Source organism: Grammomys surdaster, unplaced genomic scaffold (assembly GCF_004785775.1).
Source record: "Grammomys surdaster isolate TR1022 unplaced genomic scaffold, NIH_TR_1.0 126133, whole genome shotgun sequence".
Lineage (NCBI taxonomy): Eukaryota > Metazoa > Chordata > Mammalia > Rodentia > Muridae > Grammomys > Grammomys surdaster.
Window position 1 is genome coordinate 2,763,907 of NW_021620941.1, and position 16,435 is coordinate 2,780,341.

Here is a 16,435-nt window from a genome sequence, read left to right on the forward strand (position 1 = left end):
TCTCTCTCTCTCTCTCTCTCTCTCTCTCTCTCTCTCTCTCTCTCTCTCTCTCTTTCTCTCTCTCTCTCAGGACTCAGGAGGCTTAGAGGTAGAGGCCAGAGGATCCTGAGTTCAAGGCCAGCCTGCCTTACCCGAGATTCTGTCTCAAAGCCAAACCAATCATAAAACCCAACAACACTCAGAAGGCAAAGGCAGGTGGAACTCTGAGGTCGAGTCCAGCCTGGTCTATAGAACAAGTTTCTGCAGGCTGTCCTTATACTGGCTGTAGTTAGCGGCAGCAGCAGCCCACTTTGACTCCTAGAGACTCAGGTGCCCTCTCTGCATTTCTCTCCTTCCCAAGCCAGCTGGGGACACAGCCAAGCTGTCTGTACAGAGCTGGAATTGGAACCAGAAGTCTTAACCACTTGATGTTGCATCTGGCTTGACTGCATGGCCTTGGTCCCTCCCAGCATCCTCTCAGAGTCCCCGACAGGGGAAAACAGGAAGTTGCTAAGTAACTGTGGATCTTACATGTTAACCTCTGACATGGGTCTCGAGAGCAAGCATTTCGATTCCAACCTGTCCTGGCACCCTGAGAGAAACATGGAGAGAAACTGCAGAGTCAACCCCAGCAGTCCAGGGATAAGAGAACACAGGTGGTATCTAGGGTTCCAGAAAGATCTACTCATTGCCCGAGGCCTGCCAGCTACTGCCCATTGCAGATATCCTCTGGGAAAATGAGGCTGGCAGCACCAGCAGCTAAGAGTGGGCGGAAGTGCAGGCGGAAGCCATCTCCTCTAGCGCTCTCCTCCTCACCAACCCAAGGTTGTCAGCGGCTGCTGGAAGGTCACAGGCTTACAGCAAAGTCCCAGCTGAGAGACAGGAGCACAGTCAGTAATCCTGATCCCAACACAGGCGGTGTTAAAGTTAATTGTGACTGATCAGAAAGGGCTTGTTTTTAGCTCTCTTTGTGTGTGTGTGTGTGTGTGTGTGTGTGTGTGTGTGTGTGTGTGTGTATTTTAAAGCTCTCCCCTCTCTTGGCAGGGGTAGGGGTACAGATAATTCCTCTGTAGTTCTGAAAAAAAAAATCAGTGACAGAAACCCAATTCTAAAAGGCTGGATTTGGGGCTTTTGACAGTCGGTACACAAACTACCGAGCAAAGAGGGGGAAATGACAGCTGAGCCCGTGCGGCTGTGGAATAGACAACAGACATCTTCAGAGTGACACGCACCGCGGCTCCAAGTGTCTATTTTCATCTCCCATGTTTACGGGAAAGACAGAGGTGTCAGCAGCCCTCTGTGGAGCAGCTTCAATCACACCCTAATTACCACTAGGAAGGGGAGGGGGTGGCTGGGAAGGCCGAGGAGCTGGGGTGGTGGGAGGGGGAGAGTGGACCATGAGGAAGAGGTAGGGACTACACAGCTGCAGAGGCTCAAATTCTTCTCATCTGTTGCCAAGATTGCCAGTTGGGCTGAGAAATTTGGTAAAACTGAGTAGACTCTACCGAGCCCACAGGAGTCAGGTTAGAGGTTAGGGTGGACCCAAGGCCCGGGGCATTCAGGGGAAGGGGTTTGGGAAGATGGACGGGTAGAGGGACAGTAGAAGATAGATTGACTGGAGCCCCAGGGCTCCTTTCTTAGGTTCCAGGACCAAGGCTGGAGGTGGTTGCCATGGTGATGAGAGGCAAGTCAGAGTGGGAGTCTAAGCCATCCTCTAGGCTCTTGTGCCCAGGTGATGCATCCTGTGGATCAGGATGGGTGTGAGACTAGCCATGCCTGCCTGCGACCCCAGTCCTCTGCTTCAAGTCTTCCCTTGCTGTCCATCTGAAAGGTTCTATTGGAGCACGGCTTCTGGGAGAGCTGGGCAGGAGTGCAGAAAGACTAGATAAAAGGGCAAGCATGCTGCCCTCCTGAAAATGAAGTTCAGGGGGCAAGTGGGAGAGAGAATGGAAAGATGGAAGACAGAAGGGAAGATAAGAAAGCTGACCAGGACTGGCGTGTGGAATTGGGGGGCAGTGAGGGGAGGAATGAGCAGAATGGGGAGAGGAGTGTGGGTGAGCAGCCATAAGGGAAGGACAGAGAAGAGTGAGGTAAAGAACACAGAGGCAGGAAGGACAGACACAGCCAGGAGGCTCCTTCCTGGACTCCCTCCTCTTCCTCTTCCTCTTCCTCCTCCTCCTCCTCCTCCTCCTCCTCCTCCTCCTCCTCCTCTTCCTCCTCCTCCTCCTCCTCCTCAGGCTCCTCCCCACTGACTTCATTCACATCACTTAACTAGCCCTCCCTCACTTTGCTGGAGTTAAGAAGGCGATGTGATATTGAGGATGTGAACAGCCACAATGCAGCCAAGCCAGGCCAGCCAGGCTCCCCAGCCCTCAGGCTCTGAGCCTGCGCTTCCCTACAAGGGCCTGCCATGCCAGCTGTGCCAGCCAGACCCGGGGTGCGGATGCTGCTCAACTCCCTATGCTCTTGCCCCCACCCCAGAAGAAAAAAATAAGCTCTTAATGAATGTCAATTACCAGCTTTGTAAAATCAATACAAATGACCTTTCCCCCACGTACACCAAGGTCTGGAGAACTCCAGCTCTGCCCTCAACAGAATCACCAGCGCCTCTGTCACCAGTCACCTAATACACTCCTTAAGGGGAGCCCACAGCGCCTTCATACACTCCTTAAGGGGAGCCTACAGTGCCTTCATTAATCACCTGTTTTTGCCTTCGCACACATGCTTGGAGTGTAAAAATAAAGACAGGGTACCCTAAAATTACCAAGCATGAAAACAGGCAAGTGTAAACTTCTGGAGAGATCTCCTAGGCTTCCATTTGAAAATTAGTGTTTCAGAGACAGAAAGCAATCTGTCTAAGGCTACACAGCAATTTCCTCCCCAAGACTGTAAAATCCTGTGCTTTTAGGGACAGCTACCCACAATATCTAGGTAGATATTGAGGACTGAGCTCCAGGTGGGTGACAAGGAGCCAGTGAGGACACACAGGCTGTGGGTCTTCTAGGGACCTCAATCAGGAGGGTAGTCTACCTCCAAGACACAGCACCCCAACCATTCACGGGTTCGGAAGTAAAAGCTCATGACGGCTGATTCTCAGTGGAGAGGGAATCAGGATCAGGCTGGGTGCCGAAGCCTTGGCCTTCAACAGGTCTGCAGAGCCCCACCACCAGGCCAGCTGGGTATGCCTCCCCACCCTCTACCCTCTCTCTATCATACATTCAACCAGCTGGGAACCGTCCACTACCTCCTTCTCCAGGTTATCTACCCTGATTACTGTAGTCTCAGCTTTTATCATTCCCTGTTACCTCTTTCCACTCATTTTGCCCCTTCACCCAGCAAGACGACAGCTCAGGGTTGGGTCTGGTCAGCTCTTATCTTCCCAGTAAAGGAAATGAGTAACTACCCTGTCAGACTGGCAGTGCCTACCAGCTGTGCCGAGCTGCCTCTGGACTCCGTAGGACAGTGCACAGACAATCCACCACCAGTAGAGGAAGGATATTAGAGTCTGACATTTCCAAGCAGCTGGGCCCCAGAGGGCCTAAGGCTGCCTTTGTGCCCACTCAGAACTCCCCAGGGGACTGGAGCACTGACAGAACCTGTTCATACTCTCATGCTTGGGTCTGAACCTGCATCTGCCCACCTCCACAGTCCAGGATCCTGGGGCTTCTCCCAATGCCCACTGGGCAGACGACCATCAATCTGAGTCCTGCCTGGAACTTGCAGTGAGCTCCTACCCCTTCAGGGCCTTAGTTTCCCCAACTGTAAACCGAGGTGCTACTTTCTCCCAAGGCCCCTAGAGCTGCCTTGGAGGAATTCCTTTGTGTGACTCCCAAGGGCAGGTGGAGACAAAGGGACATTTAATCAGATGTTAAATAGGTAAGAGACAAAGGTAGGCTGGGAATGAAAGGAGACACTCATTAGCATATTGTTCTTTACAAGGCCTTCTCAAGAGAGCTGCAGTTGTGCAGATTCTCACGGATGATCAATGTGGGAAGAGGAAAACCCCTGGGATAGGCAACGACAGCTCCGCCCAACCCCCCAACTATCAGAGGCAAGACCCGACACAGTAGGGGAAACTGAGGCCCACAGATCACCAGTTGGAGACCGCAGGGCCAGGGTCTGGGATCTGCATCTTCTCTTACAGCTGACAGCTGCTGCCGCATGCCAGCTCTCTTGGGACATAGGATCTAAATTTTAAAATCTCCCCAAGGACCAAGACCGAGACTGAACCTTGGCCTGGTTTTATTTGGCTGTTATTGTCTCCATTAACTGTGGAGCACAGAGATTTGAAGGCCCTATCCACGTCACGGAGATTTAAACATTCGGGTGCCCCAGTTCAAGGGCCCCAACTGCCAAAATTATGGGAGTACCTTAAAAATACTGCATCTTTGATACCACACACACACAGAGAGAGAGAGAGAGAGAGAGAGAGAGAGAGAGAGAGAGGGAACTGGCAGGGACCTGGCTGGGCTGGAGATGCTCAATGGGCAGGGAAAGTGAAGAGGAAGAGGGTGTAGACAGCAAATGACCCAGGATTGACTGGGAGTCATGTGAAAACAGAGGCAGGAACCTGCCTGGGGACCAATTCTTCATAGCCCTGGGACCAACTCTATCTCCAAGCCAAGAAGGGGATCAGATGGCCCCATGGTGGCAGCCTAGACCAGCCAAGTGGTAGGCATGCCACAGAAAGGTGGGGCCTATCTGTCTCTAGCAAAAAGGCTTTGGAGACATGGCTGGATTGGCCTGGCCTGCTCAGGGTTCTTGTGTGCAGCTCACAGCGCCCTCCCTGGCAGGAGTCCCACTTTACTGCATGCCTGGTGCTAGAGAAGTGCCTTAATGACCACGAAATTGGCCTTGCATGGTCCGCCTCTTAACCTGACTGGCCCGCCCGGGACACAAGACAGCCTGACCTCTGGGCCAACCTCTCTCCCAGACCCCTCCCAACACTAGAGATGGCTCCTCTCGCAGCACCCTGAGAAGTCAGGCCAAAGGCCACAGTTCATACTTCATCCCCAGTCCTCTCTCACTTCACTGGGGTGTAAGAGAAAGCAAGGGGAAGCCAAGGTGGCCTGGGGTAAAAGGTGATGTCCAGGTGGTACAAGAGCTTCGGAGGTGCCTAAGCCGGCCCCAGGGATCCAGGGAGTCCAACCCACTTACCCCGGGACTTCATTCCAATGAAGCGGTTCTCCACGATGTCAATGCGACCCACTCCGTGCTTGCCCCTGAAAAGGAACGGGTCACTTGGACTCAGGGGCTGCCATAAGGCTTGGGGATAGAGGCCACCCATTGAGCAGGTGCCTTTCTTTGGCTTGGCTGAAGATCTACCTGGGCATACTGACTCTGTCTCAGGCTCTATGACTCAGAACACCTGAACCAGGCAAACAGCCCCAAGTGGACAGGTGGGTAACCTCGGGCCCTGAGAGAACGATTGTCTGGGTCACACTGGGTGCTCTGCCTGCTACATCTATACTGGGACTTGCTTAGCTCTAGCTCCCACTGAGGACTTATCTTTCTTTGTCCTGATGCCTGGCTTATCGAAAGGCCTGCAGCTCCAGCTGGACCGACCATTAGAAGGTGGTAGCCTTGGAACTTTTGTCTTCATGGTTTGTGGATTTAAACCAATACCAATGCCAAACCAATACCCTTGGCCCAGGCCACTCTATGTCTACAGGGCCAAACTGCCAGACCTCCAGGTCATGAACTTCAGCTGTGACCATTAGTCACACAGTTCCAGGCCTGAGCCTGCTCGAGGTGGCAGTCCCAGGGGGCCCCCAAGCAGTCTGTGGACACTCACGCAACTTCATTCAGGTACATGAAGAGGTCCAAGGACGTGCTGTGGGTAGTGCCATCTTTGATGTTGGTCACCTTCACAGGGACCCCTGGAGCAGAAAGAGAGGACAGTGGGCCTCTAGGCTGGGGCTCAGCAGAGCAGCCTGTGCCCACCACCCCACCCTCTCCCTCCACCCACATCGCCTTAAATGGATGTGACAGACATGGGGTCGGAATGACTCCTTCAAAGCCCTGTGCTGGGGGGAGAGAAGGGGCGAGAAAGCCCCCCCCCCAGAATGAAAGAGGAAAATGCAATAAAAACGCTCGCCCCCTCCCTCCATTCTCTCTGCCCCTTTAGCATTTAGGGGCTGTGAAATTGGAACCAGGCCCTGAACTAATTGAATTTCACGCTTCGCCATTGTCTTACCAGTGAGCACCTTCTGTCCCCACCAGCTACCCAGGGGCCGCCTGGACGAGGTACAGCCAGACCCTACGAGTACGCACAGGCGTGTGTGCAAGCGTGGGCATGCATACACACACACACACTTGCAAATCTAAGTAGCTCTCTGCCACACTTGCCAGGTGGATGCGGACCTCTTGGCCCCAACCTTGTCCCCCAGACCTTCAGAAAGCCACCTGATGGATGAGCTGGGGGTGATGTTCACTCCAGCAGATATTCTTGAATTCTGGGATGTGTTGTCTGGGGTGGCAGGAGGGAGACAGCAGAGGCTCAGCCAGGGAAGGGCCTAGTCGAGGGGGGGGGGTGGGGAGGGGGCAGTGGGTGGGTTTGGGGTTGACTTTGAATAGCAAGGGGCACTTTCTCGAGCTGTGTGAAATGGGTAATAAATGTATTAGGGGGCTAACAAGAGAGCCGTAACAGTGACAAAGAAAAGCTGTTCAAAGTTGGCGGCTAATCCCCCACCCATCTGCCTGGCTCATTACCATGTAGCGAGCCATCGGGTGCCAATCAGGGCTCAATAGCGGCTTTGGAGTCTTTATTAGCCAGGCGCCGTTTGGAGGGGCTCCGCTCAGGGCGCTGACAGCCTCACCATTCTTAACCCCCATTTCCAGGGGTTTTATAACTTGGTTGTAAATTGCTATTAAATGTAAGTCTGCCCAATAATGAACCTTAAGCCCCCTCGCCACCCCCTACCCCGCGCCTCTCTCTTTCTCTCCTTCCCGGGTCCTATTATCACCCAACGCTGGGGCCTTGGATGGGGCTTGCCCGGGAGGAGAGGTTGACATTGTTGGTGCTGCCGCCAGAGAAAGCCTCTTAGCTTTTAAAATAGTTAATAATTAGATTAAAACTTCAAATAAATTAACTAGAGAGTGAATGAGGAGCAGGCTAGGGAGGGTGCCTCCTTCCCTCTTTTCAGTTAGCCGTCTCTTCTCCAACTCTGCCTGGGGCTACCCTGTGCCTCTAAGACAGCCTGTTGGAGGCTTGTGCCTGGGACCCTCTGCCACCTCCAGCTTACCTCCCACCCTCTGCCCTCCCAGCTCCCAGGGGTTTGAGGGCCTTGTGGGAGAGGCCTGTGGTGTGGCCTGGCCCATCCTACCATCTGCTCAAGTAAAGCTCCAGGGAGGCCCCTTGCTCCCAACAGAGGACTTGAGAGGGGACCCAAGACTTCTACTGTGTCTAGGGTCCCACCAAGGTCTTCTGGGTAATGTGACATGTATATTGACACAGCTAAAGACAGCCCTGGCAGGTGGGACAGTCCCTTGGGAGAGGCTGTGGGCAGAAGGCCTATACTGGTACCACATCCCCACTGCAGTCACAAGTTATGCTGGGTACCTGCAAAGAGCCTTGTCGCAGCCTGTTTTACAGGCATGCACACCTCAGCCCCAGAAAGGTGAATTTACACAAGATCACAGCAGCCAGGGGATGCCTGGAGCTGATCTCCAGCCTCCTCCCTCCCCCCATCACCCTGTCTTCCAATTCTGAGGTACATTGGAGAGCGTTTGAGAGCATCAGAGCCCCTCTTGCTGGTGCTACTTTGTGGATGGTTCGCTTCCCTTCTTGAGAGAGAGGTACTATCTCTCTCTCAGGAAGCCTGCTTGGGAGTATCTTCTCCTTGTTTCTCCACACGCTCTCTCAGTTGGGTTCTAGTCCTATCACCAGGCATGACTACGCCCAATTTCTTCCTCTAGGACAAGAGAGAGGAACCAGAGGGGCAGCAACTTTGAGTCCAGGTTACTGGAGACCCCAGACAGCTAAGTTAGGGTGAGCCAAGCTTTATGAGTGGAGTCTCCAGAGTCCCTAAAGCCAGCTTTGCCACTACTAAGCACTCTGGTGGCAGCATCTGGTTGGATGCCCTCCCTACAGACCTCTTTGAACACTAGGAAAATAACAGGTTCCCCCCACCCCAACCCCAGTTTATAAATGGGGAAACTGAGGCTCAAGGAAGTAGAGAATGACTTTCGCAAAGCCAGCTACTTTGGGACAGAAAGGCTCTCCACCAAGATCCAGTGTTAGCAAATGGCACTACAGCCTAGGAACCCCTCCTCCCAAGGTTGGAGGCTCACACTGTTGGGAACTCTCAAAGCCCCTGACTACACTCCAGCTTCCAGGAATGCAAGGAGTTAGAGGGCATGGGCTCAGGAAGGTAGAAGAACAGAACTGGGACCCTTAAAGCCCACCCCTTTCATTCTTGATAGGTGAGCACATACCTTTTTTGAATTCTATCTCAAGGACATCTGGGCTGTTGGGTGCTTTGGCTGGGTCCTGAGTTTTTGTATAGAGACCTGGAGGTGCTTGGTTCTAAAACAGAAAGAAATAGGACTTGAGACATCATGAACGACACCAAGCTTCCTATCTCCTGCAGGTAACTGACCTTCCCTGCCCCTGTCTAAGACCACTGTCCCCTGGCACTTCCCCGTCAGCCAGTGGTTCCAGTGGACTCCCTGCTCGCAGCCAGCCCAGCCTGCCAGAGGCCCGAGAAACAAAGGGCTCAAGAAATCAGACAATTTTTCCCCTCAACTTGATCTCATCTTTTTCTTTGCCGCCCCCACAGCTGGAGGCAGAATAGCAGGAGAGAAACAAGTCAGGCAGGAAAGCGTGACTTCCACAGGACTGCAGTACACAGGCTTCCCGGGAGCTGCACGCGCACACACTTGCGTCGGTGCCTGGAATTGGGGTTTATTCTGCACTGACCGAAAAGCTAATGACTGTGCGTGACCCCAGCAGGTGCTCTAGCGGGCCGAGCCGTCCCTGGGGTCCCTGAGGTTAATACTCACGGGAAGAAAAGAGAAGAACAAAGCAGAAACCATTTGAAAACACATCAACCTTTATGTATATTTTTCCTTGGGTGCATTAGAAAATGGTCCTCTCTTCCTTAGGCAGAGGCGGAGGGGCTGCTCACTGCCCAGGACTTTCTCAAAATTCCCTCGCCTCTAGAGGCTCCAGCTCCCCCTGAACCCAAGTCTGGAGCCTGGATACTTGCCACCATTAAGTCGGGAGTGTCTGGGCCTGCCTGCTCAAGTTTGTCCCAGGGGCATCCTGTACCCAGCTGTTCTGTCCACCTGCTGACGGCTGGGGACCACAGCCTTTTCGTCCCAAAGAGAGCTCATTCATACACCATTGCTCATTCTGGAGATCCAAGCAGCCTTGCCTGCTAGGAACAAATGCTGCTGTCCCATCTGCGGGGGCAGAGATGGAGGCTGTAGGGAGGCACTGTTGTTGACTGCTGAGTTCTGCATAAGCTGTGCTCTACACTGCCTGCTGCAAACACTCCTAGCCACCCAGGACATGGGAGCGGAAATCACAAGGCCTCAACAACTGTGGTGAATTTTGCTCTGTATTGTCTCACAGACAGGGTCTCATGGAACCCCGGTTGGTCTTGAACTTCTGATCTTCCTGTCTGCTAACTCCCACCTGCTAGGATTACTACCACAGCAACTGCTGTTAGGATGATGGAAAATATCCCTAAGCCAGATGTCAGACTGTGCTGCTTTCAGAAAGAGGTTGTACTTCTCTGAGCCTCAGTTTCAGCCTAGGGAAAGGATATGTACCCTTGACTGTCTTAAAGTGGAGATGTTAAGCAAGGCATGGTGTGAATGGCTACTCGCTGTGAAGGTGGAGAGTCAGCCTGGAGATGGACACTGTGTCTCTCTCTAGAAGAGGCCACAGGAAGGTACCTAGGCCCGCTTATGTACTGTGGATCCTTTACCCATGAGCTTAGCGCCGGAGTGACCAACAGCCTCATTTCCCTGGACCCTCCTGGATTTTACACAAGAAGTATCATATTTCAATCCTTGGTGCCAAACACAGTGGTAAGGTTTACAGTTCCCACTCTACTACAGAACTCCAAGAGATGCTGGGCTGGCAGCCACACCCTCCTAAGGTGCTATTTGAGTGGTGGACACACAGAGTGGCCTCAAAGACAGACCCAGGGAGGTGTGAAGGGTCCTTAAGAAACACCCCCAGCAAGAGACCTCCAGGAACCAGAGCAAAAGTACGGCCCAGAGAAGTGGCTGGTCCACATCACACCTTCACCCTCTTTCCTGCATCTCATGCTGCTTCCCAGCTGCTATGGCAACCTGGGCTGAGAAGCAGTTAGATGCCCAGAGAAGTGCCTGGTCCACATTACACCTTCACCCTCTTTCCTGCATCTCATGCTGCTTCCCAGCTGCTATGGCAACCTGGGCTGAGAAACAGTTAAGATACCATGACTGAGTGTCAAACCATTCATCATGGAGCAGACTTCAGACAAACGCCACGGTCCCAGACCCTGTCCAAGCAGTGTAAAGGCTGCCATGCCTTGATTATAAAGAGGTCTGAGGCTGGGCTTAGGGTGACCAGTACAGTCTTTCAGTCACTTCCTGCCCTCCCAGAGCTCCCCGTGTCGGCTTAAGTCAAACCTTCTAAATCTCCTCTCCTCCCCTATGCCTGACTGTTGCCACTTCGGTTCTGAATCTGTCCTTTCTCAGGCCACACGCCAAGCAATAGAGGAAGGGTGCCTTGGGAAGGGGACAAGAGACAGGAAAGGCCCTCAGGACAGGACAAGTTCACATACTCTACTGTAGTAGTCAGGTCTGGGGTGGGCAGCTGACAGCCTGGATTCTGTCAAATAACTAAATAGAAATAAGCCGATGATCGTTTTGCATTCTGAGCTTGCCCGGTGCCTGCCTTCTTTTAAACTCTCTCTCCTAAAAGGTTGGTTCAAATGACAAATAGTTCGTGGCTGAGTATCTGGTGCCATTTATCCACCCCAGCAGGAGGGCTTACTTCCAATGTCATCTGGGTAGTATGGGGAGAGAGAAAGAGAGAGAGAGAGAGAGAGAGAGAGAGAGAGAGAGAGAGAGATGGGAGTTGGGGTTGGGCAGCAAAAGAAAGCATGAAACAGGGCCCGCGAAGGAGGGATTGCGGCAAATGGCCCATGAACTAACCCGTGATGTAGAGGGCATGATGAATGTGGGGATGGCTTATTCACCCATCAGATATGGCGGCCGGCGGCTGAATGAACTCTTTCACTGTGGGCCGTATGAAGTTAAAGCAAGTAAATTTCTATCTTTCTTCGTATTAGCTGCCTCATTGCCCTTCAATCAGCCCCGGCGGAGGCAGAAAATGGCTCAGCCATCTGCCTCAAACCCTCCCTTCCGCAGACCTCAGGTCTTTTTGCGGGGAGGGGGAAAGGGCCCCTCCCCTGGAAGCTCTCAGTGCTCCTCCTCAAGGGTGGGGGAGGGCTGGGGGCGCTGCATGGAGCAGGGGCATCTGGGTGCCCTAGGATGGGGAAAGGCCAAGTGGACATAGAGGACAATGTTGTCAGTCCCCTGGCCAACGTAGAGGGAGCGGCTGGGATTCTGGGTGTCTCTCAGCCACAGAGCTGTTGCATCTGCATTGCTACCCGGCCTAGCCTGTTCCTACCTGTTTGATGAGTGGAGACTGGCTGGAGGGTGTAAGGCAGTGAGAAGCAGAGTTTGGGGGTTCTGATATAGGGTGCTACCTCTGGGACCTGAGCCCTGGTGGTGACAGTACCCTTGGTGCAGACATGCTAGCCCGGGAACCCAGATCTTTCTTTCCACAGTGATGTAGTAATCACAGCATGTTTCAGGTCCCAAGCTGCTTAAGTGGCTTCAGCTCTGCTTCCCCAGTTCTGAGGTACCCAATCTGAGAGTGTTGCTTCCCTAGTGAGGATACCACAGGCTGCCCAGAGAGGGTGGAGGAGTTTTTTTTTTTCCCAGTGTACTTGGCCAACAGGAACCTGGCCTGAAAGTACCTAGAAGCGCTTGCTCAGTTCTGGGCCCCCCTCAGTGTGACTGACTGGCTAATAAGGAGTGGTTGGCCTGAGTGTCATGGGGTCAGCAGAGCATGAACTGGAAAAACCTGTGGCCAGCAGGCAGCAGCCCCATGGGCCCATCAGTCCCCAGGGGAGCGGTGGGGGCAAGGACACCATCTCTCCCTAGTGATAAGTGTGGGCTCAGGGATGCGACTGCCTCTGCACTGATATCCAGTTCCTATTGCTGGATAGATGAGCTGGGCTCTGAGTAAACCCAGGACACTTAATCTTAACTGTGGCCTGAAGAGAAAGCAAGCCCCTCATCCCCCTGCCTCAGACTTTGTCCCATGCCATGCTAAGCACTTTCTCTTTCTTCCTTTGTGCAAGATCAGACAGGATGGACGCCTGTAGGAAGGTATGGGGGGGTGGGGGGGGGGCAAGGTGTGAGGAACAGGGCACGGAGAGGCCCAGATTCAGTTCTTGCTCAGCAGCTGCATGAGGAATGAGTCACTGCACTGCCTCAGTTTCCCCAACTATAAAATGAGACTGTTGTTGCCAGTCAGAATCCAATGAAACCAAAGCAGGAAAACGCCAGAGGCAGGTCTGGGGAGTCAGACGGCCATCAGTGACTCCTGGGTTGGAATGGTGCTGCCGGGGTAGGGAATGCGGGGATGGGGTCAGGAGGACAGACCTGGGCAAGAAGGTACCCTGAGAACTTGGTATAAGGCCCCTGACCTAAAATGCCTGGACAATTCTCCTCCAGCCGGTCTTCTGATCCCCTAGGCCCAGATGCCCAAATTCTCCAATGTCTTCCAAGCAGACTAACCCACCCTCAAAGCAGCCACCCAGGGTGTAGGGCTGGGCCAGGAAAAGTGCAGTCATTCCCTTGGGGACAAAGAGATTTTTCTCCTTCCATGACAGTCTTCATCCTGCCTTCCCCCCACTTCCCACAGGCATGAGGAGACAACGAAGCCCCCTGGGGAGAGAAATCTTAAAGTTTGAAATGTGTCTGTGGGCCCATCCTGGCCAACGCAGGAGGCTGCTGACTGGCACCATGGGTCAGCCAGCGCCTGCTCATAGCTGGTGGCATAAGCCAAGCCCTCCCACAAGTGCCTCATCTGCTTAATCACTTCTTTATTGTCTTCCAATCACACTTTCTCTCTGCCTCCCGAAAATGGTTCCTTCCACCATTCATCTCTACAGCAATTAGAACAAGAACATTAGGGTAAGGGTTGGGGGGAGGAAGGAGGGAGCCGGTGCACAGCACGGAGTGGGCAGGCAGAGAAGCCTGTGGGGAGAGCTTGAGAGAGCAGAATGCATAGTTACTCCAGCCCCTTGTGAAATTTCAAACTAGGCCTCCCATAGTCGGATAGCAGGAACACAGAGAACTACCAAAGGCAGCTGGCTCCCAGGCAAAGTAGCTTACCTTGGGGTTTTCCAGGATTCCAGCCTCGTAGCTGTAGGGGAGAGGTGAGTTGAGTATACAGAATAATATCATGCATGCCACCCCCATCCTGTGGATGGGCCACACGTCCAGTCTGCCTTTTCCCCCTCCCAAAGCACCTGCTGCCAACCCTGCTGAGAACATTCTGAGCCACCCCAGTTAGCTGTGGGAACTGCACATTGCAAGGAAGAGCTGGGTCCTGTCAGTCTTGTGGGTGCAGCCCTGGGCCTCCACATATGGGGCTTCTGCCTCCAACACTCATCCCAGGCAGGTCCTTTTTTAACCTTGAGGATGTTATTTCCCCTCTGAGAAGTTCTTCCCAGTACCCCAGGAAACAGGCCTGCCAGGTCATTGTGTAGGGCTTGCCTGCACACAGGAGGGGAAAGGCCAAACTCAAGCTCAGGAACAGAGGGGCTGTGCTTTCTCTTTCTGGTTTATTTTTATCTTATGGGTAGGAGTGTTTGCCTGCATGTCTGTCTGCATGTCTGTCTAGGTACCACATGTGTGCAATGCCAATGGAGGCCAGAAGAGGGCACTGGTCCCCTGCAGTTACAGATGGCTGTGAGCCACCATGTGGTTGCTGGGAACCAAACCCAGGTCCTCTGGAAGAGCAGCCAGTGCTTTTAACCACTGGATCATCTCCTCAGTACCAACTGGGGCTGACTTACCTGATGTGCATAAGGTTCTCATCCATACTCCAGGGGCTCTTGGGCGTGACAGGGATGGGGATTCCATGTTGCTACAGGTGAAGGCAAAATGAACAGGGTGAGGTGCCTGGAAGGGCACATGAAGGTCATTCATGCTTCACTGCCTGGGACCCCTCAAGGTGTCAGTTAGCCCCCAACTCTGGTCTCCCCTCCTCTCCTCAGGCTACCTAGGAGGGAGGAAGGGGCTTAGCCATTAGAGGTGCCCTCGTTAGTCACAAGACGGCAGAATGCAGGCTGACTTGGAGTTTCTTACAGATTTCATGAGCCTATACTCCCAGTATGCCTAGAAGCCCTTAGGGGCAGACACTGGCTAAGCATGTCTTGGCACCTGCTGTTGATACCCACCATTTCCTAAGAGCTGGGGGCTATAACAGCCTAAATGTCTACTGAGCAGCCACAAGTGGGCCACAGAGGCTTCTGTCCTGAGCCTGCAGTGCTTTGCGTGGACCAGAGGAAAGGAGGAGTATTTACAGAAGCCACTGTAGGGTTATCTCCTGGAGCTATGCTCCAAGCCATGCAATCAACAAGGCAGATCTTAAGGAGGTAGACACAGATGCTCCCCCCTTGAGGCTATTCAACTGCCAAATGGTCCTCACCATTGCTGAAGGAGATTTGCCCAGATGCCAGGCCAGGTAGTGGCTGCTCACCCTTGAAGGTCTATCTTGCTCCGTTTCCAGGAGATGGAGGTGACTGCTCTTGTCACCCCTCAGCACAGACACCTCATTGCAACTCCGATTAAACTCTGACCTTTAAGCTCAGGAAGTAGGCCCAACTCAGTGGCTAGATGGTGTCTCTCAGGCCCTTCCGGCCTGTGGTTATAGTGGGAACCTTGGCTTCTACTGGTGCCATTCTGGGACTGTCTCTCTGGGGTAGGTTTGAACATCCTGCTCACAGGCTGGTACTTGATTTTCTAGACCTCTCCTCTAGGGGAGGGGTGGGGAGAGTCCTTCATTATAGTCCCAAGCTTAAAGTAATGCTGAAAGAAAAGAGGGCCAGTCCCTCAGGTTGTTCAGGTTGTTCCTTCAGCTAAACGTTACAAAAAAAAAAAAAAAATGTTGGGCAGCTCACCTGGGAACCCAGCACTCAGGAGGCTGAGGCAGGAAGATATCACTTTGAATTTGATGTCAGCTCAGTCTGTGTAGTGAGTCCCTCACTTGGGACAGAGTGAGACCATGTCTCAAAACAAACAAAACACCACCACCCACCACAACAAAGCCACAGTCGCCCCAGAAGTCTTTGTCCATTGACTTAGACAGTATAGGCAATCAGAACGTCATTTCCTAGCTGCTCAGTGCTGAGAGAAGTGTGCCTCCCAAATCCACCCAAATCCTCCCAAATCCTCCCAAATCCACCCAGAGCCAGTGTCCACACTTGTTCTGCACTCTCCACATGGAACCGACAGACAGGCTGGGGCCAGGACTTTGCAAAACAGTGCTCATGACAGCTGAAGCCTTGTTCATAGGTAGCTGAGAAAGAAGAGCAGCTGGCCAGGTCCCCGGGGCTTTTGTTTTTGGGGGTAGTGTGGGATCCTCACCCTCTTTCTCAGCTGGGCTCCATCCCAGAGCATGGGGAGGGGAGTGGGAGACGGCAGGAGAGAGTGGGGCAGTGGGCACAGCAGAGCCACAGATGCCCCACAGATGCCAACTAGTGCAGATTACAGAACCGTGAGCCCTACTTGACTTTGTCCTGAGCTTCCCAACCCCAAAGGCTCCCAGGGCAACTAGGGATAGAAAGCAACTGCTGGCTAGTGAGGAGGGGCAGGTGGGGAGAGTGGAGGTGGGGGGGAGGTAGGGAAGTGGGGGTAGGCACTGTTTCAGTGTCCACCTTGAATCCTGGTTTAGCATTGGTTACCTTAGTACTGATTTTTTTGAGGTCAAACGCAGGGCCTCACCCGTATTAAATGAGCATCTACTCTCCAGCCTTCTTTCTCTTTTGAGATAAGACTTCACTGATTGGCCTAGGCACACCCTGAACTCGAGATCCTCCTGCCTCAGCTTTCTCAGGCCTGGGACTGTAGGTCCGCAGCATTAGGATGTTTCTGTTTCTAATTACTTGTAATAATGATGATACGATAGTTCCAAGCCAAGGGTGGTGGCCTGGGGAGGGACAAAAGCCAAGCAGAGGCTCCCCCGTGCCTCTGGAGTACCCTTTGACCCTGGCTACTTAACGGGTTTGAAAGCAGAGATTTTTCAAAGCCCCATTGATTTTCCCCTCATCTGTCTCAGATCTTGCCTGGCTGTGAATTTCACACAAAGCCGCCAGGCTGCTTGGCTCTCCTGGTCATTTCTGGGGTGGGTGGTTGCTTTTTGGCTAGATGTGCT

The 16,435-nt window shown here is 53.1% G+C and overlaps 1 protein-coding gene across 1 annotated transcript in view; it reads right to left on the reverse strand.

Moving 5' to 3' along the window:
• Ass1 (argininosuccinate synthase 1) overlaps positions 1–16,435 on the reverse strand; it is a 48,265-nt gene that overhangs the window by 13,057 nt on the left and 18,773 nt on the right. Inside the window, exons 8-12 of the mRNA XM_028756869.1 lie at positions 14,076–14,146; positions 13,390–13,420; positions 8,416–8,506; positions 5,774–5,858; positions 5,137–5,201 (exon numbers count right to left, since the gene is read on the reverse strand). Coding sequence (XP_028612702.1) covers positions 5,137–5,201; positions 5,774–5,858; positions 8,416–8,506; positions 13,390–13,420; positions 14,076–14,146 — 343 coding nt within the window. The remainder of the gene's footprint in view (positions 1–5,136; positions 5,202–5,773; positions 5,859–8,415; positions 8,507–13,389; positions 13,421–14,075; positions 14,147–16,435) is intronic.